Source organism: Scyliorhinus canicula, chromosome 2 (assembly GCF_902713615.1).
Source record: "Scyliorhinus canicula chromosome 2, sScyCan1.1, whole genome shotgun sequence".
NCBI classification, from domain to species: domain Eukaryota; kingdom Metazoa; phylum Chordata; class Chondrichthyes; order Carcharhiniformes; family Scyliorhinidae; genus Scyliorhinus; species Scyliorhinus canicula.
Window position 1 is genome coordinate 95,075,012 of NC_052147.1, and position 25,578 is coordinate 95,100,589.

General features: G+C 45.3%; 1 protein-coding gene across 1 annotated transcript in view; it reads left to right on the plus strand.

The window, feature by feature from the left end:
• rmdn3 (regulator of microtubule dynamics 3) overlaps window positions 1–25,578 on the plus strand; it is a 411,523-nt gene that overhangs the window by 382,654 nt on the left and 3,291 nt on the right. Inside the window, exons 9-11 of the mRNA XM_038783476.1 lie at window positions 8,827–8,925; window positions 19,695–19,748; window positions 23,557–23,637. Coding sequence (XP_038639404.1) covers window positions 8,827–8,925; window positions 19,695–19,748; window positions 23,557–23,637 — 234 coding nt within the window. The remainder of the gene's footprint in view (window positions 1–8,826; window positions 8,926–19,694; window positions 19,749–23,556; window positions 23,638–25,578) is intronic.

Genomic DNA, 25,578 nt, shown 5'->3' on the forward strand with positions numbered 1-25,578 from the left:
CTCTGCACTTTTCGCTTTACCACTCATCTTATTGTCATCTGCAAACTTGGACACATTGCCCTTGGTCCCCAACTCCAAATCATCAATGTAAATTGTGAACAATTGTGGGCCCAACACGGATCCCTGAGGGACACCACTAGCTACTGATTGCCAACCAGAGAAACACCCATTAATCCCAACTCTTTGCTTTCTATTAATTAACCAATCCTCTATCCATGCTACTACTTTACCCTTAATGCCATGCATCTTTATCTTATGCAGCAACCTTTTGTGTGGCACCTTGTCAAAGCTGGCTGTCATTTGCCAGACAGCTCTGTATAATAAAGTTACATTGTGTTACTGTTGGAACTGTTAGCTGAGATTTATATAGAAATGTTGAAAACTGACAATATTCCTGTTGTGGGCCAAGAGAGGTCCATAAAACGGAGCACCACTTGACTCCGCTCCTTCATTGTGTAAGCTGACAAATCGTAAATTTAGAATCATTTCTCAAAGGATGTAAAATTATGTTGTTCTCAGAGGGCAAAAATTCTGCAGAGACGTGTAATGGATCAGCTTTTAGACTTGTGGCTGAAATCATTCTCCCTGGTCATGAGAATCTGGAGATTACAGCTGTGTTTTCTCTGGCCTGCACACTGGTTTTGACAGTGCTCTAAAGCCTATAGAGAAAAGAAATTTAAAACTGCAGTTTCTGTTAATTGAAATAGTAATGGTGTACTGTGATGGTTATTTCTCTGAAGTGAAAATCCAACCTCCGCACTTCATGTTCATTAATCAAATGTTACTAATCTTGTATTAGTGACATTTCATTGAATAGTTCTTGTTGTAGCATCTTTTTTCTGAAAGTGGAGCTCCTACCTCACCATTATTGAAGCTGCATCCAAGAAAACCAGGTCCTTCTTTCTTAGCAAGCACATTTTCTATAAATTCTCTATAAATTCCCACGGTCTTCGCGTACCTCTGCCATATTCCTGAACAAGGCAGAAGAAAACGCTTGTCAACTGATCACTTCAATGCTGAGTTAAGGCTGACAGATTCTTCATTGACAAGGGGGTCAAGACTTATGGGATCAGGAGGAAAGCAGAGTTAAGGTCTCATCAAGTTGACCATGAACTTATTGGTTAGCAAAGCAGGCTCGAGGAGCCAAATGGGTAACTCCTATTTATTATGTTCCTAAATTCTTTTGTTATTTTCCCACTACCATGGCCAATATCTTTAATCTCTTCATCGCAACCAATTTTGTTGCATTGTTTCCTAATCCTGGTTTGGTGGGTGCTCTTGTTAGCTTTTTTTTAATGTGGTTATTAAGCTCAAGATATGCTGCTCCATTTCCCCCTTTTTCTCCATATTGAAATCGAGACCCGCCACCCAGTCTACTCCTCGATCCTTGGGCCTCTAAACTGAAAGCCCTGATCTGCCTTGGTCATTCTCTTCCTTTTGCACTGATTTAGCGTTTAAAACCTGCCACGACCTGATAACTTTTAACTGCTTTCACCATAGTGTGCCCCTGCCCTGAATCAACATAAACAATGTTTAAGAGTTTTTAAAATATGTGTTTATGCTTTCATGGGATGTGGGCAGCATGGGCTTCGCCAGTATTTATTGCCCATCTCTACTTGCCTTTGCGGGGGCATTTAGAGTCAATCACATTGCTGTGAATACGTCACATGTCTTGAAATCTTGCATTTTGGACCAAATCTTGCATTTGGTCTTTACTGCTCTGTTGCAGTGAAAATGCTACCATTCCAAATTTGTAGAATTTGTAAATGAGTGAAAATAGTTGAAAAAGTTTTTGTGTTTTCATTTCTTGACTTAATTATCTTGGGTTAATTAATTAGTGCTGGTACTGATCATGCATTTTAGTGTGGAAATGAAGCAAAGGGGAAGTGTGATAACCAAAGATAAAAATAGTAGACTGACGTCTGCCTCTTTTTGATTCCAGTAAGAAGTCTTACAACACCAGGTTAAAGTCCAACAGGTTTGTTTCAAACACGAGCTTTTGGAGCACTGCTCCTTCCTCAGGTCATCTTTTTGATTCAACCAGAGGTTTTTTTTATATTGAGAAGCTTAGTACCCTTTTTCAAAGGGACACCACTGATAGACTGCAACAAAAACGAAAACTCTGAATGAAACTGAGTTAATTAAAATGGTATCCCAAAAGTGATGGTGCACTTTTCTGGTGCCCAACTATCACAAAAGGTCTCAAACATGCTAGGTGACATTGCATGCTCCTTTCCAGGGATCCTGGGTGCAGACATGACCAAGGAAAAGAACATTGTGTGGTCAAAGATGAACGTGTAGCCATTTGAGGTTTAGAAAACTATGTATTGTAGAACGTGGGTTTGAGGTCACAATTCCCCACATGCTGACATTTCAGTCGTGGCACAGCTGTGGTCCTGAGCTCTTTTGCACCGAAGAGGAAATGAGAAAGTAAACTTTTCCCACGGACTTCAGCTATGGACCTCATCAATTGGAAGTTGGAGGGTTACGATCAGGGTACATGCCTGCATACCTTCCCAGTCAGAGAACAATACGAGAAAATGTCTAAATTGGAACATACAAACAGCATATGTATTAGTACAAATGATCAGTAAAGGATGGCACCTCTTTTTTTGCCAACTTTGCAGAGTGAGATTGACAATTGCACTATGTTTACACAATTTAAAAAAAAACTTAAACATAATGAGTTGGGTTACATGGCTGCTTGTTGTCAAACAGCTGTGCAGGGTCCATCAGCAATACAAGTTTTTTTAATGTTTTTGAGCAGTTTCATGCCCTACATATTTGACACTTGTGTCTTTTTGTGGTAAATTACAAGGCCAGATGGCATCCCCAGGGATTACCATGAATCAAGCATGTGTAACTAGTGCATGTGTGGCAATGCCAGAGCTCCTTAGACCAGTTTAAAGGGATTATTATTCCTGCACCCTGGAGGCCAGTTAATGTGAGTATGCAGGGATTGCTAACTCTCCAGCTTCCAGCACCAGTGATATGGTAGAATTTCCCCACATAAAGCATGCCGATAAATCTTTTTGAGACTCTCCTTTCAAACTGCAGACTTGCATGTTTTGCAAACATAACTATTCTGCAGGTACTCGAATGGCGTGTTGTATGATTAATCGTTGTAACAGCAACACCAGAAATCATTAGTATTCGCAACAGTGGCATGAATTGGTTTGATTTTATTTAAATGGTAGAAGTTAAGTTTCCGAATGGTGCAGTGAGTATTATGCATTGTGTAGAATTGACATGCAAGATGAAAAGATTGGTCTGTCCTGATCTCATCATTTGAGGTTGGCTGCAGCATTTTGGTCTCTGCAGGGAAAGAATCAGCTGAGCTTCTAGCTACGTGTAGATGTGGGCTGCACGGTAGCATAGTGGTAAGCACTGTTGCTTCTTACAGTCATGGTCCCAGGTTCGACTCCCGACTTGGGTCACTCTGTGAGGAGTCTGCACATTCTCCCACTGTTTGGGTGGGATTCGGAGGCTTGTGAATCTTTGAAGTTCTCCACAAGACCATTCGGCCCATAGGGTCTGCTCTGCCATTCCATCATGGCTGATATGTTTCTTATCCCCATTCTCCTGCCTTCTCCCCATAAATAGTCGTAGGGCATGTAGAGCAGTGATTAGCACTGTTGCTTCACAGCGCCACATCCTCAGGTTCAATTCCTAGCTTGGGTCACTGTCTGAGCGGAGTCTGCACATTCGCCTTGGGCGGGATTCTCTCAGCCCGGGGCTGGGCCGGAGAAACCCCGCAATCAGCACGAATCGCACCCCGACGCCGGCACGCGATTCTCCCGTCGTGGTTGGTGCGGCACCAGTCGGGGGCCGCACTACGCAGCCGGCCCGCCGATTCTCGGCCCGGGATGGGATGAGCGGCCGTCGTAAAAACGCCAATTTCTATCCACACCTGCTCTCAGCCGGCGGGAACTCGGCCTGCGAGGGTCGGGATTTACTGTGGTGGGGGAGGGGGGGTTCCAACTCCGGGGGGGGGGCGATGTGGCCTGGCCCGCAATTGCAGGCCACCGATCGGTGGGCTGGCCCCTCTGGCTGGAAGCCTCCTTTCTTCCGTGCCAGCCCCTGTAGTCCTGCGCCATGATGCGTCAGGGCCGGCACGTTGAAGGAAGCCACTGCGCATCCGCGCGTTGGCGCCGGTGCCATTGCGCATGTGCGCGTTGGCGTCGGTGCCACTGCGCATGCGCGGATCCCATGACGCCCAGTTCACGCCGGGATCAGCAGCTGGAGTGGCGTGAACTGCTCCAGTGCCGTGCTGGCCCCCTATAGGGGCCAGAATTGCTGATCCTGAGGCCATGTTGACGCCGTCGAGAAACACGACGGCATTTCCGACGGCATCTACACTTAGCCTCAGGATCACAGAATCCCGCCCCTTATGTCTGCCTGGGTTTCCTCCGGGTGCTCTGGTTTCCTCCCACAAGTTTAAAGACGTGTTGTTAGGTAATTTGGACATTCTGAATTCTCCCTCTGTGTACCCGAACAGGTGCTGGAATATGGCGACTAGGAGCTTTTAACAGTAACTTCATTGCAGTGTTAATGTAAGCCTACTTGTGACAATAAAGATTATTTATTTTTTATTTATTTAACCCCTGATCCCCTTATTAATCAAGAACCTATCTATCTTTGTCTTAAAGACACTCTGACTTTGCCTCCCCAGCCTTCTGCAGAAATGAGTTCCACCGATTCACCACCCTCTGGCTGAGGAAACCCCTCTCATCTCTGTTTGAAAGGATCGCCCCTTCAGTCTCAGGCTGTGCCCATGGCCTCCTGTTTCTCCTATCCCAGGGAGTTGTGAAAACTCCATCAATGAGTTTATCTCAGCCTGAAATGGATAGATTTCTGGTTACTTGGAACCAAGGAATATCGGAAGTAGGCAGGAAAGTCAAGTTCAGGCAGAAGGTCAGTTGTGTTTGTAGTGAATGACAGAACAGACTTAAGGGGCCTCCTATTTATGATGCTCTTATGAAGTGGCACAGCTTTGACTGTCTCCACATTCGAATTGTCTGCAAACGCTCTTCTGGACTCTCAGTATGGATGGTCACTCAGGCAACATGAAGGGACTTGTGCCTAGTAAGAGAAGGCACTTTCAAGAGAGATAGTGTTGTAGGGGAATCTCCAGAAGTATTGAAACTCTAACTCGATGGCCATAAACTAGTCAAAAAAGCCCATTGTTAGCTCAGTACCACAACATTTTGCTGCATATAACATATCCCAATTGAAAGGCGGAAGAGATTTCAGAATCACAGGCATAGGGAAGGGAACATCAGCAGGAATTCATTTTCTGATGATTGTCTATTGACAGCTGTTGGAAAGCAAACTTTAGTTAGACACTATCAAGGTAGTGGGATCATTAACCACCACATATCCTGCCAATATACCACAGCGTGGGACTGACTGGTGCTCAGCATCCATAGATTTGTACTCCAGCCACAATTGAGTTAAGAAAAAGGTCAACAATGTGCATACATGAATTTCTCTGAACAATTTACTTGTTTTGTTTGAAGTTGGTATATTTTTTACCAAAGGGATGTTTGTGTCATTATCTTTCTTTTGAAATGAATGGATTTAAAGTTCTCACATGGGTTTGAATAAAGTAAAAGCAGCTGTTAATTGCCATCATTGCACACTGGTCACTCTAAGACTATTAACACAGGCATTTATTTCTGATTAGGAGATCACAATTATGCAAAGCACTGAGTTGTTAAGTATCTTGGCATCAAAACTGTCACGCATTAGAATCAGTAAGAAGTCCAACGCCGGCATCTCCACATCACGCATTAGAATGACACAATATGAAATACTCAGAGTATATTGGATTCCAGCCAAGCATACTCTTGATAGAGCTTTCTAACTTTGTTTAACCATTGCTTTGATCTGATCAGGGTTCAGTGTATAACTGAACTGTCCCATTTTTACTGCATGTTACAAGGTCTGCTTGGTGGACATTTTAAAATGGTTTAAGTATAGTTGCACACATGGGCACTTTTTTCTTGTTTGTCTTGGCACAGCTCATGTTGAGACTGTGGTGAATTATACTGTATTGTAATTCACACTGTATTGCATTATATTATGTCCTTGTGGGCTCTGTATGTGAGCCGTTGCGCGGCTCTGCCCATAGGGGGAGATGAGGAGCTTGTACAGGGCTCCACCCTTGGCTCCGCCCATGGCCCCTCCCACTACCGGAAGTATAAAGTGCTGCAGCCGTAAGCCTGCTCTCAGTTCCTCTGGTCGCAGGCAGGCTCAGCTATAAGACTACTAAAACCACAGTTTACTTCCAATCGTGTGTCTAGTGAATTGATGGTCACATCAGAGACTAAGGTACACAAAACAGCAAGTAACCCACAAAATGTCTGCCTCGCAATTTGTCTCATTTTGTGAAACCTACACCAACATGGATTTGATTTATATCAGGGGAAAAAATGTTCCCCATTTACACTGGCAATCAACAGTCAGACTTGGAGTCATCAAACCCTCCTGACCTCCAGTCAGTGTAAACAAGTCATAAGAGATAAAGTTGAAAGATGATGAGCATATTATACATCCATTACAATACTGGCCAGGGCTGAGGGGTTTCTGGGATGCTGTCAGTTTAAAAAAAAATATTGGGTGGCATTTTACAACAGCAAGCTTATTTAAACACATAGCACTATGTGAATATTTGAGTTTGACTAGGCAATTCAAACCTTCAAGCTTCAACCATCGCCATGGTTGCTCTGGATATCAAATCATTTTTCAGCCATATCTCTTGACACCCTCATCTAACAATAATCTGTTGATCTCAAAATCTTAAAAAATTGAATTGTCCCAACATAATTGATGACCTTTAAGAGTTCCAAATTTTGCGCTGTCGTCTTATGAAAATATACTTCCTGATTTCACCTTTAAATAAGTTAACACTAATTTTAAGATTGTACTATCTTATTCTGGACCCCAAAAGAAATAATTTATTATTTTATCTATCCTATCACATTCTTTTGTTTATCATCATCATTTATTTATCTGATGAATTTGTTGTTTCTATTGCTAATTTAGTATGTTTAGCTATTTCTGCATGGAAAATTTATAGTTTTGGGCAAGGTTGATAGTTTAGGATCTTGCCCTAGTTTCTTATTAATTTTAAGCAGCCCCTTGATTTGCTATATTGTTAAAATTAGAGTGTGGGTAAATTATTGACCTTTTATTCCTCAGTTTCAGCTGTCCATCCTGTGTTGTCTAAGGTGTAAATTGTGATATTCCTTGTATAGTTCTCCAAGATAGCTAAAAGTCGTAGTGTTTACAAAGAACATCAAGCTATATATTTAAAATGAAGCTAGTTGATTTTACACTACTTTAAATGGTTCGCACACTCTATTAAGTAAGAGCTAACAAAGTAACAGTATTGAATCTATGTTAATATATTATGTCTCTCTAATGCAACCAACACTCAATCTCAACCTCACACTATCCTTCTCCATAAGCTTCTCCCAAATGCTTAGAGACGCAGCCTTTTATAAGACTACTCAGTGATGCCAGCCAGTGTTGAGATACATGAACACCATCTTCTTAACCCTTTACACTCCTTAGATTATACATATCATTACATAAATCTTTCAAATTCTTCTCAATTTTGTTTCGACCTTGCTGCCACCTAAATCCCTGCACTGTTTAAATTCACTTTGGGCCTCTTCTGCAATGTTACTCTGTGGTCCCTGCAATGTTCCACTTGGGTTCCCCACACTCTTCAAATTCACTCCAGGCCTCATCAACAATATTCCTCTAGGCTTCCTTGCACTGTTTATTGTCACGTTTTACCTCATCCACGATACTCCATAATCCTGATGAAAAGTTCTCTTTGTGACCTGGCCAATATTCAGCATTTAACAAGTCACCAAAAACAGACTAACTTCATTCACATCAGTACTGTTTGTATGATCTTATTGGGTGACATGGTAACACAGTGGTTCGATTCCCATCTTTGGTCACTGTCTGTGCGGAGTCTGCATGTTCTCCCTGTGTCTGCATGGATTTCCTCCGGGTGCACTGGTTTCTTCCCACAAGTCCCGAAAGACGTGCTGTTATGTAATTTGGACATTCTGAATTCTCCCTCTGCGTACCCGAACAGGCGTCAGAATGTGGCAACTAGGGGATTTTCAGAGTAACTTCATTGCAGTGTTAATGTAGACCTACTTGTGACACTAACAAAAATTATTATTATTATTATTAAATAAATATACAGCTGTTAATCCAGTTTAAAATTAGCAGGGCATAGAGTAATACTTATTTATAAAACAGATTTGGCTCCAGTTGGACTACAGCCCCACAGACGCCAATGATGGAGCAATGGAAATCAGGGATGCAAAAGAGGCCGAATTGGAGAAATCAGAGATCTTCGCGGGTTGTAGGGATTATAGATAATAATCAGAGCACAAGACCAAAATATAAAAACTTTGCATAGAAAATTTCTATAGCTTCCTTAAAACATTCCATTTCCGCCATGTAGCCTTTAGCACCTATTGCTTTGGTCCTGCAGAATGAGAAATAAACAGTCTGCCTGTTACCTTAGAGTCATGAACTGGAGTTTCAAGACACATGTACATGCAAAAAGGTTATGTTTAATTCACAGCAATATTATTTCTTGCATTAATTCCATACATGTTTATGAAATAATTTCCATTTCAGCTGTTCAGTTTTTCATTCATTATGCCACAGGTTCCTTTGTAAAATAAGTAGTTTATGTTACACATGATTATATCTTTACATAATGTTGCAAAACACTACTCGTGACAATAAGCGATTTTCATTTTTCATTTTCACTTCAATTTTCTTTTGCAGGTGGCACAGTTAAGTTGGATCGAAAAGAAGGCAGCCTCAACTTTCTATGGAACACCTCCAAGTTCCACCATTAGTGAGGCTCTGAAAAACTTTTTAAAGGTAAGATCTGGTTTGAATCGAGCATTTCTATAATGTATCTCTTATAAATTGCAGGTACTAAGAGTGGGGAAAGAACTGTTGCTGATTATAAGTATCTAAAAGTTATGAATGACTGAGGCAAAAAAACCATAGGACATTACAGGGGCAGCAGGGTAGCATGGTGGTTAGCATAAATGCTTCACAGCTCCAGGGTCCCAGGTTCGATTCCCGGCTGGGTCACTGTCTGTGTGGAGTCTGCACGTCCTCCCCCTGTGTGCGTGGGTTTCCTCCGGGTGCTCCGGTTTCCTCCCACAGTCCAAAGATGTGCGGGTTAGGTGGATTGGCCATGCTAAATTGCCCGTAGTGTCCTAATAAAAGTAAGGTTAAGGGGGGGGTTGTTGGGTTACGGGTATAGGGTGGATACGTGGGTTTGAGTAGGGTGATCATGGCTCGGTACAACATTGAGGGCCGAAGGGCCTGTTCTGTGCTGTACTGTTCTATGTTCTATTGCTGTCTACTTAAGATAATGGGCGTGATTTGACAAACATTTCTGAGTGTCATTTTGGGCACGATTTGCCCCATTGGCGACATCGTAACTACATTTTGAGAAATCTGATGCACCGCTCAATGACAATACGAGTGGTCACATGGGCCGCCCTTGGTATCCGGCCTCCGCACTGGCATCATCAGCCAGGAAGTCAGCAGTAACTTCTCATTCCCCAAGAGCCAACCCATCATCCTGGGGTGGTCCAAGAAGATGCCAGGGATCTCCGAATGTCCCACAATATAGTTGTCATGCATGCTCCCGGGGAGCTTTCACCACCTCCCCATCCTCGCGTGTCCCACCCTCTCTCAAGAGTGCCATCCAGCAAGCCATATGTACTGGAAGACCTCATTCTGCACACTCATCCACGGCTGCAGCAGGAGCCCCTAGACCCCAGACCCCTGCTGGGAACATTCGGGAGACCGTGCTTAGTTGCCCACCTCTGATCCACACACTTACCCTATCTTCACAAGGATATCCCTAGTGCTGAAGCCAAGCTCTTGAGTTTGATTGTTAGCTGCTACCTCTATGATACTGACCCTTCTGGAGTTCAGGCAAACTGTTCAGATTTCAAAGTTTGATTGAAATGCAGTGCAATAATCGTTGTCTGAGACATGGCACATGTACCCACAAGAAGCCACTTGAGCTCTTTTGAAGTGCTCACACAACTAACCAGGCTAATTTCTCATCAGCAATAGCCATCAACTGTGAAGCTGGAGGCTGTTCACAGTCAACGGGAGTTAAAGGAACCAAGAGCAGGGCTTTGTCCTGAAAGTGTTTGATAGGATAGACAGGCAGCAGGTGTAGTTATCTCTGTTATGGGTATCCACAATATTTAAAGATGCCTTGAAGGCCTCACAAAAAAGCCCTTGACCCCTGACCCCCCCGGCCCAGGGACGAATCTCAATTTTGGCCTTTCCCACTATTTAACCAACACGCCCGTATCTGCACCGGGTGCAACACGGTGGTTAAATCATGCCCAATGTCTTTGGAGGTAATATTTTCCCTATAACTTTAAAAATGCTGATCATTTTTATTTTTTTATATTCATGGAAATAAAGTATCATTGAACAAAAGGTCTTTTCTACTTGCTTTGTTTCTGTTCTTTGTGAAATAGAAATTGTTAAGTCTCAGGTGGATAGTTGTTGAAGGTTATAAGAACAGAATGTAAATGCTCAAATACCCTTGTGAAATATGTTGATGAATATGTGTTGATGGCTAGCTGCATTAGCCATGCAGAATAGCCCTTAGTGTCCAAAAATGTGTAGGTTTTGTTAAGAGGTTATTGGGATAAGGCGGGGAAGTGGGTTGAGTGGAGTGCTCTTTCAGAGGTTCATGCTGACTTGAGGAGTCGAATGGCCTTCTGCACTTTAGAGATTCTATCCATTTATATATGCAACTGGTCAAGATGTAATGGTGTATGTTATAACGTTGGCCTTGTATTCATGGCGAACCGGCTGGAATCTCTGTCAGTTCCATGGGGGAGACCCAATAGTACTAAAGTGGCCAACGTCAGGCATTACCCGGGATTCAAGACTCCGTAACCCTACCTGCAAGAGCTGACGGTCAATCAAAGACCAGCAGCTCCATATTACCATTAGTGCCACTGGGAAAGGTGGAAGCCGCCAGATCCAGGATTGACGAGGGATGCCAGGCCAAAGGTGAGTGAGGGTTGGAGTCTAGGCTAGAGGACTGGCTTTTAGGGGCTCCCCCTCCACCATGCTGGGTCCCTTGATCAAACACAGAATGCCTGTAGAGGAGTGAAGAGATTTAGGGATCCAAATGCAGGGGACTTTGGTGACGGCATTTAGGGAAGGTCGCACATTGGGTGGCTCCTGCTCAAGGCTCTGGTTTTTGGATTTTAGGGGTAGTTTTTGAACGAGTTGGTGTGGGAAGGTATAAGGAAGGCAGGGAATGTCGAAGGAAGCCACTGAAAAGAAGGGGGCGAGCGAAAGTCCACCGTTGAGTCTGGCAGGAAGAAAGATGGCAGAGGCTGGCTCGCTGGGTGGGGCCGCTCCCTTCACAGTGGAAACTCTAACCGAGGTGATTGCCGTAGAATTTGAGAGGCAGTTCATTAAGCACATGGAGGTGCTGCAGAAGGAGGCAATGTCTGCGACGAAGCAGTGGGTAGAGGAGGCGATTGCTCCAGTGAAGGCGGCGGTGATGAAGGCGTCGGCCGAGGGGTGAGGAGGCCATGTCGCAGCACATTTGACTAGTTCACCTTGATGGGTGAGGAGCTGCAAAGGGTGGCGGAGGCTAACAAACGTTTCAGAGCCAAGGTGGAGGACCTGGAGAACAGGTTGAGGCAGCAAAGTTTGCATATCACAGGCCTACCTGAGGGGGTGGAGGCTCCGAGGCTGACTTGAGTACTTTGCGAAGTTGTTGGCCGAGCTGTTGGAGGAGGGGGAAGAACTCTCCCGATATAATAATAATCACTTATTGTCACAGGCTTCATTAAGTTACTGTGAAAAGCCCCTAATCGCCACATTCCAGCGCCTGTTCGGGGAGGCCGGTCCGGGAATTGAACCCGCGTTGCTGGCCTTGTTCTGCATTATGAATCAGCTCCTATGAATTGGACAGGGCACATCAATCGCTCAGACCCAAGCCGAAAGCAAACAAGCCACCAACGGCAGTTATAATTTGCTTCCATAAGTTTCACGTTAAGGAGAAGGTCCTGGGTTGGGCGATTCAAAGGCGTGCAGTGAAGTGGGAAGGCATCGGTATTTGAATATACCAAGACTTTTTTAAAAAATATTTTTATTAAGGCATTTATATGAACAATAAATACAAACAAACACAAGAGCAAGAACAGACAGAAACATCATAAATAAATAACTAATCAACGCCCCAATCCCGCTGCCATCCAGTCCTCCTGCCCTGTCTTCCCCACGAATAGGGACTTGGCAGTGGAACTGGCGAGAAGGCACGTCACCTTCGAAAGGCTGCACCCTATAGCAATGGTGTGAGCTTTGGCGTGGTTTACGTGGCGAAGCTGAGGGTGGCCTACAATACGAGGGACTGCTACTTCAAGACAGTGGAGGCAGCAGAGGCGTTCGTGAAGGCGAGAGTATATGGCCCCAACTGGGATGATGCCGGGTTCATGAGGAAGATGAGAGGAGTGGATCCGCGGAGGTTCTTACACCTGAGGGAACAGGAATATAAATTTTTCTCCCCGGTGTACTCAAAGGTGTACTCGAGGATAGACTTTTTCATGGTGGGGTAGGAACTATTGGCTGGGGTTAGGAGGTCGGAGTACTCAGAAATAATGATTTTGGGCAGGGCAGCACGGTGGCGCAGTGGGTTAGCCCTGCAGCCTCACGACGCCGAGGTCTCATGTTCGATACCAGCTCTGGGTCACTGTCCGTGTGGAGTTTGCACATTCTCCCCATGTTTGCGTGGGTTTCGCCCCCACGACCCAAATGATGTGCAGGGTAGGTGGATTGGCCACACTAAATTGCCCTTTAATTGGAAAAATTAATTGAGTACTCTAAATTTAAAAACAAATAATGAATTTGGGCCATGCTCCACGTTGGTTGAATGTGGTTCTGGAGGAGAGGACAGCCCAGAGGCCTGTGGAGAATGGACGTGGGGTTGTTAATGCGCCGGAGCTTTTGTGATAAGATTGAGAAGGTGATCAAGGAATATGTGGGGTTTAATTGCACGGGGGAAGGTGTCGCAGTCAGTGGCTTGGGAGGCTCTGAAGGCAGTAGTGAGGGAGAAGGTGATTTTGATCAAAGTTAAGGTGGACAAGAAGGAGAGAGAGGAAGGCCAAAATCTGATAGAGGAGATTCTGATAGAGGAGGTATTCGGGGGATCCGGACCTGGGTCTCCTGGCCAAGAGGAAGAGGTTGCAGGTGAGGTTCGACCAATTGTCCACAGGGAAAGCGGTGCGCCAGTTAAGAAGGGTGAGGGGGGCTGTCTACAAGCACGGGGAGAAGGCAGTACGTATGCTGGCTGGCCAGCTCTGGAGGGAGGTGGCAAGGGAGATGGTTCGGGATAAGATGGCGAAACTGGTGGTGGCACCGGAGCAGATTAATCAAGTATTTGAGGAGTTTTATAGGAATCTATATAGTTGAAATTTATAACAAATTGAAGGACAAGTTGGGGCAGCACAGTAGCATAGTGGTTAGCACTGTAGCTTCACAGCTCCAGTGTCCCCAAGTTCGATTCCCCGCTGGGTCACTGTCTATGCGGAGTCTGCACGTTCTCCCCATGTCTGCGTGGGGTTCCTCCGGGTGCTCCGTTTCCTCCCACAGTCCAAAGACGTGCAGGTTAGGTGGAGTGGCCATGCTAAATTGCCCTTGGTGTCCAAAAAGGTCAGGAGGGGTTATTGGGTTCGAGGGATAGGGTGGAAGTGAGGGCCAAAGTGGGTGGGTGCAGACTCGATGGGCCGAATGGCCTCCTTCTGCACTGTATGTTCTATGTTCTAAGTTGACGCTGTTAATGGTGGGAATGTTTGAGGATGCGATAGTTAGAGGTGTCACAAACGATGGGGCAAGATTCTATTGCATTGCTGCTCAAGAAGGATAAGGATCCAGTGGAGTGTGGATCGTACAGGCCATATCTCTGCTGAATGTAGACGGCAAGATATTGGCAAACGTGTTGGCATTGATGTTGGAAGGATGTCTCACGAAGCTCATTGGGGAGCATCAGACGGGGTTCATGAAGAGAAGGCAGTTGTTGACAAATGTGAGGAGGTAGTGAATGTGGTCCTGTCTTTGGCGGAAGGAAAGATGACGGAGGTGGTGGTTGTACTGGACGCAGAGAAGGCGTTAGATCGGGTACAGTATGGTTACTTGATTGCAGAATTGGAGAGATTTGGAATTGGGCCAAGGTTTGTGGCGTGGGTGCGGCTGTTGTATAAGGACCCGATGGCGAGTTTTCGCACTAACAGCATATACTCAGGTAACTTTGCACTGCGCCGGGGTACAAGACAGGGATGCCCCATGTTCCCCCTGTTGTTTGCATTGGCTATAGTGTCCTTGGCCATTGTGTTTAGGATTTAGGTGCTGTGGAAAGGGATAGTGAGAGAGGGGAGTGGAACATAGGGAAGATACGCTGATGATCTGCTGCGATATATCTCGGAACCGAGCACGTCGGTGGGGAGTACAATAGAGCTACTCCACAGAGATTTGGAACATTCTTGGGTGTAAATTGAATTTCGGCAAGGGTGAGTATTTTATGGTCTCCCCGCAGGAGTAGGGGCAGGTGGGCATGAGGGTGGGGTAGGGGGGGCTGCCATTCCGCTTGGCCACAACCCACTTTAGATACTTGGGGGTGCAGGTGGCCGAGATTGGGGAGGGCTCTGAAAATATAATTTCACTAGCTTGGTGGAGAGGGTGAAGGCCGATCTGTCAAGGTGGGACAGTCTCCCTCTGTCGTTGGCGGGTTGGGTGCAGGCAGGTACAATGAATGTTTTTGCCACGATTCTGGTTTTTATTTCAGTGCCTAATGGTCTTTCTTATCAAAGATGTGGAGATGCCGGCGTTGGACTGGGGTGAGCACAGTAAGAAGTCTTACAACACCAGGTTAAAGTCCAACAGGTTTGTTTCAAACACGAGCTTTCGGAGCACGGCTCCTTCTTCAGGTGAATGGAAAGGCTTGTTCCAGAAATGTTTATATAGACACAGTCAGAGATGCCCCGGAATGCGAGCACCTGCAGGCAATCAAATCATCAAAGATGCAGAGAGAGAGGTAACTCCAGGTTAAAGAGGTGTGAATTGTCCCAAGCCAGTTCAGTCGGTAGGCCTCTGCAAGTCCAGGCTTGTTGGTGGGGGCCGAATGTAATGCGACATGAATCCCAGATCCCGGTTGAGTCCGCATTCATGCGTGCGGAACTTAGCTATAAGTTTTTGCTCAGCAATTTTGCGTTGTCGCGTCTCCTGAAGGCCTCCTTGTAGAATGCTGACCCGGAGATCAGAGGCTGAATGTCCTTGACTGCTGAAGTGTTCCCCAACTGGAAGGGAACAGTCCTGCCTGTTGATAGTCGCACGATGCCCGTTTATTCGTTGTCGCAGTGTCTGCATGGTCTCGCCAATGTACCACGCTTCGGGACATCCTTTCCTGCAGCGTATGAGGTAGACTACATTGGTCGAGTCGCACGAGTATGCGCCACGTACCTGGTGGGTGGTGTTTCCACGTGTAATGGTGGTGTCCATGTCGATGATCTGGCATGTCTTGCAGAGATTACCCTGGCAGGGTTTTGTGGTGTTGTGGTTGCTGTTCTGAAGGCTGGGTAATTTGCTGCAAACAATGGTTTGTTTGAGGTTGCGCGGTTGTTTGAAGGCCAGTAGTGGGGGTGTGGGGATGACCTTGGCAAGATGTCCATCCTCGCTGATGATGTGTTGGAGGCTGCGAAGAAGATGTCGTAGTTTCTCCGCCCCAGGAAAGTACTGGACGACGAAGGGTACTCTGTCAGTGGTGTCCCGTGTTTGTCTTCTGAGGAGGTCGGTGCGGTTTTTTGCTGTGGCGCGGTGGAACTGTCGATCAATGAGTCGAGCGCCATATCCCGTTCGTACGAGGGCATCTTTCAGCATCTGTAGGTGTCTGTTGCGCTCCTCCTTGTCTGAGCAGATCCTGTGTATACGGAGGGCTTGTCCATAGGGGATGGCTTCTTTAATGTGTTTCGGGTGAAAGCTGGAGAAGTGGAGCATCGTGAGATTATCTGTGGGCTTGCGGTAAAGCGAGGTGCTGAGGTGACCGTCCTTGATGGAGACGAGTGTGTCCAAGAATGGAACTGAATTTGGAGAATAGTCCATGGTGAGTTTGATGGTGGGATGGAACTTATTGATGTCATCGTGTAGTCGTTTCAGTGATGTCTCGCCGTGGGTCCAAAGGAAAAAAATGTCATCGATGTATCTGGTGTATAGCATCGGTTGAAAGTCCTGTGTGGTGAGGAAGTCCTGTTCAAACTTGTGCATGAAGATGTTGGCATATTGAGGTGCAAATTTGGTCCCCATGGCTGTTCCGTGCGTCTGGATGAAGAATTTGTTGTCGAAGGTGAAGACGTCATGTCGCATTACACTCGGCCCCCACCAACAAGCCTGGACTTGCAGAGGCCTACCGACTGAACTGGCTTGGGACAATTCACACCTCTTTAACCTGGAGTTACCTCTCTCTCTGCATCTTTGATGATTTGATTGCCTGCAGGTGCTCGCATTCCGGGGCATCTCTGACTGTGTCTATATAAACATTTCTGGAACAAGCCTTTCCATTCACCTGAAGAAGGAGCCGTGCTCCGAAAGCTCGTGTTTGAAACAAACCTGTTGGACTTTAACCTGGTGTTGTAAGACTTCTTACTTTCTTATCAAAGTCCTTCTTCAGCGGGGCGACAAGTTGATCTCCTCGATCATTTTGGGGGGGGGGTCAGGATTAGGAGGGTGGCTCTGCAGAGAGGACGACAGGTGGGGGGGGGGGGGGTTAGGCCTCCTAAACTTGCTGTATTATTAGGGCGGCGAATGCGGAGAAGGTGCGGGGTTGGATCAAGGAGGGGGAGGCTCTGTGGGTAAAGATGGAGACGGGCTAGTGTAGGGGGTCGGGAAATCCGGGCGCTGACAACAGCGCCGCATCTGATGGCTCCAGGAGAGTATTCGGTGTGTCCGATGTGGTGGCCACATTGAAGATCTGGAGGAGTATAAGCAGCATTTTAAGCTCAAGGCTGGGGCAGGGATTTTGCCGATTAGGGGGAATCATGTGTTTGATCCGGGGGTGGGGGGGGGGGGTGGAGGGTGGATGTGTGGTTTCGGAGATGGGGCGAGAGGGGCATAAAGGAAATTAAGGATTTTCTCCTGGGGGGGGGGGGGGGGGGGGGGCGTGGTGACTCACAAGCCGAGAGGAGTTGGGAGAGAAGTATGGGTTGGCGCAGGGGGGAGGGTTCAGGTACATGCAGGTTCGAGACTTTGTAAGAAAGGTTTACCCGATAGTACCGACCTCTTCGTTGTTGGAGGCGGTGCTATCAGCCGGGGGGCTGGAGAGGGCGATTGTTATAGCGATCTACGGGAGGATAGCACGGTAGCATTGTGGATAGCACAATGGCTTCACAGCTCCAGGGTCCCAGGTTCGATTCCGGCTTGGGTCACTGTCTGTGCGGAGTCTGCACATCCTCCCCGTGTGTGCGTGGGTTTCCTCCGGGTGCTCCGGTTTCCTCCCACAGTCCAAAGATGTGCGGGTTAGGTGGATTGGCCATGATAAATTGTCCTTAGTGTCCAAATTTGCCCTTAGTGTTGGGTGGGCTTGCTGGGTTATGGGGATAGGGTGGAGGTGTTGACCTTGGGTACGGTGCTCTTTCCAAGAGCCGGTGCAGACTCGATGGGCCGAATGGCCTCCTTCTGCACTGTAAATTCTATGATAAATCTATGATCCTGGAGATGGATAGGGTATCCATGGAGGGGATTAAGGCAAAGTGGGAGGAGGAGCTGAGGGGTGGGGGCGGCACTGGAAGAGGAGTTGTGGTGTGAGGTGCTGCAGAGGGTGAATGCCTCGATGTCATATGCGAGGTTGGGGCTGATACAGCTGAAGGTAGTATTCAGGGTGTACTCACAAAATCAAGGAAACAGGAGTATTAATTTTTAATTGTCAGCTATTCAAGGGGGTGGAGGACATTCGTGAGTGATGGGGGAGGGGCCTCGTGAACCATGTCCATATGTTTTGGTCCTGCCCAAAGCTGGAAAGGTTTTGGAGGACGGTGTTCAGTACAATCTCTGGAGTCTTGCATGTGAATGTGGAACCCGATCCCCTAAAAGCCATATTCAGGGTGTCGGACCGGCCTGAGTTGCAGGCAGGTGCAGGGGCAGATGTCTTAGCCTTCACCTCGCTGATCGCTCAGAGACAGGTCTTGTTGGGGTGGAGGTCAGTCTCTCCACCCTGTGCCTCGGCGAGGCAGGGGGACCTGCTGAAGTTTTTGGCCTGGAAGAAGGTGAAGTTTGAGCTGAGGGGGGTAAAGGAAGGGTTCTCCAATTGTTGGGTTTGTTCATTATGCACTTTCAGGAGTTGGTTACTGTTGACTGTTGATGGGGGTGGGATTGTGGGGTTTGGGGGAGTTTCCTACATTTGGGTGGGATTGTTTTTATATTGTTGGGGTTGTTCTTTTTTTGTATGGTGAAAATGTCAAATAATCATTTTTTTTAATAAAAAAGAATCCAAATATATGAATTATTTTATACAATCAAATAGGCCTGTAAATTTTTGCCTTTGTCTTAAGGGGGTTGGAGCACATAAGGATGTGAAATCCATGCCAGGGCTAAGCAGATTTTCTCCTTGGACTGTAATTATCATAAACAAAACTACATTTGGGAAGTCTCTTCGTGGGGATGGCTCCAGTACAAAACTGTCCTTAATTCAGAAGCCAAAGTAAAAATTAAAAACATTGACCCATCGGTTGCCTGTGATTGGAGCATATTATTTCATCATTGTCTACACCAGGGTTGTCAAACTCAGGGTCAACCCCCACGGTGGTTCGCGGACAGGTTTCACAGCGTTCTCAATCGTGGCAGAAACGGCCAATGGCCGTGGTCAACTTTTTAAAATGCCATCTGCGACGGACTTTTGAGATTGCCGGACGTCCCACACATGTGCGACGGATCAAGCAGTGCACAGGTCCGGAGGCCAGCGAGGTGGACTACCTCCTCCTGACATCAGCAAGTTGTCCAGGGTCAGATGTTTTCAGCAAACAACGGAGTTCTCCCGCCAGAAGTGGTGGTAGAGAGCAGATCACCCGCCCATACGCTGGCATCATTGTTCTGGGCGCAAGAGAGATTTCCCCCATTTTACAGCTACATTCTGCAGAACAAAGCAGCATAAAGATGATTTCTTGAGGGATGGGGTATTAATTGTTCCACTGCAAATCAGGTTCAAAGTTCATGTGTGTTATATGCAGGACAGCACTGGTAAATGAAAGTTTAAAACCCTCAAAACTTCAAAGACACTTGAAGGCTAAATATGGTGAGTTTGAGGATAAATCTCAATTTTTTTCAATGGATACAGTGTGGGTCACAAAGCTCACCGGCTTGGGTCCTGAAGGATGGCCAGTTGGTATAAATGGGCCCCGGACAAAAAAGATTTGAAAAGTGCTGAGCTACACCTTGCGATTCTTGTCACAATGGTCATACAAGGTGAAAATAATGGCATTCACATCTGACTTTTTTCATTTTAATGGGTTCATTAGTAAAAATAAGTTATAGTCACAATCCATAAAAGATCATTTACTGTAAGTAAACAAAATTTGTTACTCTGACCATCTAACTTACAGGCTGAAGAATTGAAAAAAGGATACTCCAAAGCCAACTCTGTCTACATTGCAAAGGTACTTTGGCTGCCAGTATTCTGGGTAGTTCCCAGTCAGGTAACCTAAGGGGCTTTGGGGCGGCAGCTGCTTAAAGCCTAAAATTACTGCTCTCTCTTGTAAAGTTGAGCATTTCCAAATGCATTCAAAACAAAGATGATAAAAGTAGACGTGGAGCGGATACTTCCTCTTGTGGGGCATTCTAGAACGAGAGATCATAGTCTTGGGATAAGAGGTAGCAACTTTAAAACAGAGTGAACGAGATACTACTTTTCCCAAAGGGTTGTGAATCTGTGGAATTCGCTACCCCAGAGTGCAGTTGATGCTGGGATAGTGAGTAAATTTAAGGAGGATGTAGACAGAATTTTAATTGGTAATGAATTGAAGGGTCATGGAGAATCGGGAGGACGATGGAGTTAAGGCCAGGATGAGATCAGCCATGATTGAATGGCAGAGCAGACTCAATGGGCCAAATGACCTGATTCTGCTCCTATATCTTATTAACTTATGAACTAAGCAACTGACTGTGGGCTATCAAGAAACGCACAATATTTACTATGATGATGATCTTGTACTGTCCTGTTTTCAGCCATAGTGTCAATTTTCACAAGAGCCTTGAAGGAATGTATATGCTAGACCTTATCTGTTTCATCAGATTGCATTGATCAGAAAAAAAGGAAAACTAAGCATGCTTCCTGCATCCTTCTATCACACATCCTGTCTAATTTTACAGAAGTGATATTAGCAGACATGTCTACAGGAGGTCACATATTCTCGCCTTTCCATTACCTTTCTAAGTTTCCACAGCAATACAGTGAAACCAATAATGCCTTTGCTTATGTTTAATTATTCATCAAAAGATGGTATTGTCTCTGTAGGGCAGTGGTGGGCACTGCATTGAGCCTCAATCACCGGGCCAAAAAGATTAACCAGAGTTGTCACTCTGATCATGAAGTACCAACATTGGTTCAGTGGTAGCACTCTCATGTCACAGTCAGAATGCTCAAGACCCACTTCAGAATACTTAATCTGGGTTGACACTTCAGTGCAGTACTGAGAAAGGTGCTGTGTTTTAGGTGAGCTGTTAAACCAAGGCCACACTGCTCAAACAAGTAGATATAAAATATCCTATTGGCAGAAGAGTTCTAATAAGCTATCAGCCTCTCTGCTTCATATTATCGACCAAGCAGAAATATCACCTGGGTTAAAGCTTAAATGTGGCAGTTACTCTGACTGGGAGAGTAGAAAGTGAGATAAAGCCTAGATCTGCCAAGATTTCACCATGTCAGAATACTTCAAATGGCAAGCAATAATCTAATAATCTTTGTTAATGTCACAAGTAGAGTTACATTTAACACTGCAATTAAGTTACTGTGGAAATTCCCTAGTCACCACACTACCCAGTGCCTGTTTGAGTACACTTTGGGAGAATTCAGAATATCCAATTTACCTAACAAGCACGACTTTCGGACTTGTGCAAGGAAACCGGAGATCCTGAGGAAACCCACGCAGGAAAGGGGAGAATGTGCAGACGCTGCACAGACAGTGTCCCCAGCTGGGAATCGAACCCGGTGCTGTGATGCAACAGTGCTCACTACTGTGCTACCGTGCCGCCCCCACTGTGCTACCATACCACCACAGAACTGCCAGGCAATGACCATCTCCAACAAGAAAAGATCTAACCATCACCTCTTGACATTCAGTGGCATGAATCTCACTAAATCCACCACTCCCCTGCCCACTGCCAAATTCTGGGGATTACCATTGACCAGAAACTGAACTGGACTAGCCATATTTATACTATGATTTCAAAAACAAGCCAGAGACTTGGCATTCTGGGGCAAGTAATTCACCTCCTGACTTCTGGCCACCATCTACAAAGCCACAAGTCAGGAGTATGCTGGAATATCTGCCACTTGCCTGGATGAGTGCAGCTCCAAAAACACTGAAGAAGCTCTACACCAACCAGGCCAAAACAGCCCTCTTGATTGGCATCCCTTCCACAAATATTGACTCCTTCCATCACCGACGCACAGTAGCAGCCGTGTGTTCCATCTACAAGATACACTGCAGGAGCTCTCAAAGGGTTTTGTGGCAGTGACGTCTAAACCCATGTCCACTAGCATCTAGATGGTCGAGGGCAGCAGATACCTGGAAACACCTCCACTTGGATGTTCCCCTCCAAATCACTCAACAACTTGGAAATATATCGCTGTTCCTTCACAAATGTTGAGTCAGAATTCTGGAGCCCCTCCCTTATAGCACTGTGGGTGCATCTGTGGCTTCATGGTAGCACTCCCACCTCTGAGTTATTATGCAGTGAATTCAAATCTCATTATGGAACTTGAGCATGAAATCTAGGCTGAAACTCCAGTAAAGTACCGAGGAAGTCTTGCACTGTTGGAGCTGAAATATTAGACTAAGGCCCCACCTGTCCTAAACAATCCGATGACATCAATCAGAGGTGGACTGAGGAACCATCTGTGTCCTGCCTGACATTTGTCCCTCAACCAGCATCATCCAAGCAGATTATCTGGTTATTTACCTGTTGTGGGATTTTACTCTGTGAAAATTGGCTGTAGTTTTCCCTTCCATTAAAATTGTGACTGTACATCTAAAGTACTGAATTGGCTGCAAATCACTGATTTTCATTTCATTTTCATGAATGTCCTGAGGTGCTAGTTCTTTTTATCCACTAACCCCTTCTCAGAGTCTGCATGTGTGGATGTTGGGCAATTATCAGGCTGGGCTGTCTACACTTCTGTTTAAAAGATGATATGTCATTGCTTGGGTGACAGAAAGAAGAGAATGTTCCGAATTATCACAAATATTTAAGAAAAGAGAGTTTAGCACAGTAATATATTGAGGGTACCAGAATTTAACTGCTCTTCAAAGATTGTAAGTGCTGGGCGTTCGCAGCAGTAAGGACATAAACCTCATCTCATAATTGTATTCCCACAATAAATTCAGTTAGGCTTAATCTTTATGCGCCTCAGACCAGTATAGAAAAGCAAGACTGGAAATTTCAGTGCATTAGTTTTGCACAAAAAACTTGCCAGTCAAATCCAGAGCAGATACCAATCAGAATTATTTCAGAAGACTGTCAACCAGTGAAATGGTTTTGGAAATGGCAGTTGTTGCGGTTTACAACTAATGTAAGGGACATGTGTATGTGGCTAAACTCAGTGGAAGAAGTAAGCCTGAAGACCCAGCAAGAAGCCAGGAATTGTATCACATAATTAATGGCATTTTTGGCCAGCCTCTTTCTCAATTCATGTGGTACAGGAGTCCAGAATATCCAATTACATAGTGTGGATTTGGAAATGCATAACAAATCATCTCCTTTTAATAAAGACTTTTACTGTACACTGACAGTTTCCCCTATTACAGTTTGTCAACTAGTTAGCTTAATTTTACAACCTCTTATTGAAAGTTTCCATTGTGGTAAATGAAAATTCGATTTATCAAAAATAAAAAATGAAAATACTGGAAAAACAGTGGGGCAATCCGCATCCATGAAGAGAAAATATAGATTATGGCATTTTGGATGCACCCTTTATCTGTTGAAGGTTTCACACCTCAAGCCTGTGGGTATTCTGTACAGATGCTGACTGACCAGTTGTGTTTTTCCAATATTTTCTGTTCCTATTCCAGGGTTCTTTTTCTTTTTTCCATACTATAATGTCTGCCTTACTTGTTTATTTTTCAACTCAAGTTTAGGTTTGTGGGTATCCAAGTAAATACGAACTGCATTTTTTTAGCTGCAGCATTCACTTAAAAGTCCATGCCACTCGATGTCACTAATATTCAGCTGTTCTGGTATTCACAGTGCTACAGGGACCTTGGGAACTACACAACTGCGCAGCATTGGCTCAAATTAGCATCTGAGTTGCCGATCAGCTCTAAAGAGGTAAGAATAATTCATTACAGGACTAGCATCCTGTTTGTGTGGTAAAACTCTTCATGTTATTGGAGTTGGACAGAATATAGGCCAATCATAATATCATTGTTAAGCTTTTCTGGACAGTTTTGCAATGTTGAACTTCATTTTATTCTGACTCCTCATTTGAAACCATTTTTGAAACCCTTAACACTTTCCTTGAATTCTCCAGTTATTTTTCATTGTGCTTAATCAGTGGAAGCACCATAAAGAAATATTGAGCATTCCTCTCACCCTTCCTGAAGGACAGTAATCTGTGTTCTCACCACTTCTAGCGGTGCACTAGCAGAGACGTGAAAAAGGCTCCCCTGTCCAAGGACTGATGCTTATCACATGCTTAATTAAGGATGTTTACACTTCAACTGATGTTGAACAAAATGTTTGAACCAAATAACATAGATCAGGAACATTCAGCCTTGATTTGTGCCTGGTGAGCTGTTTCATCGAAAACATGCAGAAAAAAGGTTTGCTATAACATCATGTGCATGACAATAACAACAGCTGCTTATGGGCGGGATTTACCGGCTGTTCACTCCAGCAGGAAATTCCGGTCCCACTCCGGCGCACGGATTTCCTGGCGATGAGGGGTGCTGTCAATGGGAAATCTCTTTCACAACGGTGGAACCGGTAGATCCCGCTGGCGAGCCGCAGGAAATTCCGGTCCCAGGCTGGTGCACAGATTTCCTGGCGATGAGGGGCGCTGTCAATGGGAAATCCCTTTGACAACAGCGGAACTGGTAGATCCCGCTGGCAAGCCACCTCCCCGCCGAAAAACACACGGCGGGGTGGTCGGTAAATCCTGCCCAATATTTACATAGCATCTTTAACCTAATACAACAGGAGATAGCCATTTAGCCCCTCAAATCTGTTCTACCACTCAGTGAGATCATGACTGATCAATATCCTAACTCCATCCACCCACACTTTGGCTCCATATTCTTTTATATTTTTGGCTAGAAAAAATCCAAAATCTAAGACTTATTTAGATTTTAAACTATTAAAAGTGCTAGCATATCTGCCGCCTTTTGTGCACAAGAGTTGTACACAAATGTTTCCTAATTTTCCCTAGAACGCCAGGTTCTGATTTTAAACATATGTTTCCTTCTTCTAGACACCACCACCAATGACAAAAGTTTTTTTCTGTCCACCTTATCAATTCCTTCCAAAATCCTAAAAGCATCAATTAAATCACCCCTTAACTTTCTCGACTCCAAGGAGAGACTAGATCAGTCAAGGTAGCCCCTCCTAAGACTTTACAGTGACTTTTATTAGAAGTTTCTGTAGATGTGGGAGGCAACAGTTGCGATTTTTCAACCGCTACATACCGGGCCCGGGTCACTGTCCATGTGGAGTTTGCACATTCTCCCTGTGTCTGTGTCGGTCTCACCCCCACAACCCAAAGATGTGCAGGGTAGGTGGATTGGCCACGCTAAATTGCCCCTTAATTGGAAAAAATAATTGGGCACTTTAAATTTAATAAATAAATAAAGTATTATATTAAATAACCAGCAGTAAATGGCATCACACACACAGTATCCTGATATTGAAGGGCTGTATTACCATAGAATCATAGAATAGTTACAGCTCAGAAGGAGGCCATTCAACCCTTCATGTCTCTGCCAATTCTTTGCAAGCAAGCACAACTCAGTTAGTCCCAATCCCTGCCCTTCCCTTCCCCATAGCTGTAAAAACTTTTCCTCCAGATTATTATCCAATTTAGTTTTGAAATCTGCCTCCACTGCAGTCTGGGAGAGTGCATTCCAGATCCTAACTACTCATTTTTCCTCTCTCTGGAGGGGGTTAAGGCCAAGTGGGCAGAGGAGCTGGGATGGTGCTGGAGGAGGGACTGTGGTGTGAGATGCTGCGGAGGGTGAATGCCTCAACCTCTTGTGAGCGGCATGGGAGGGGCCC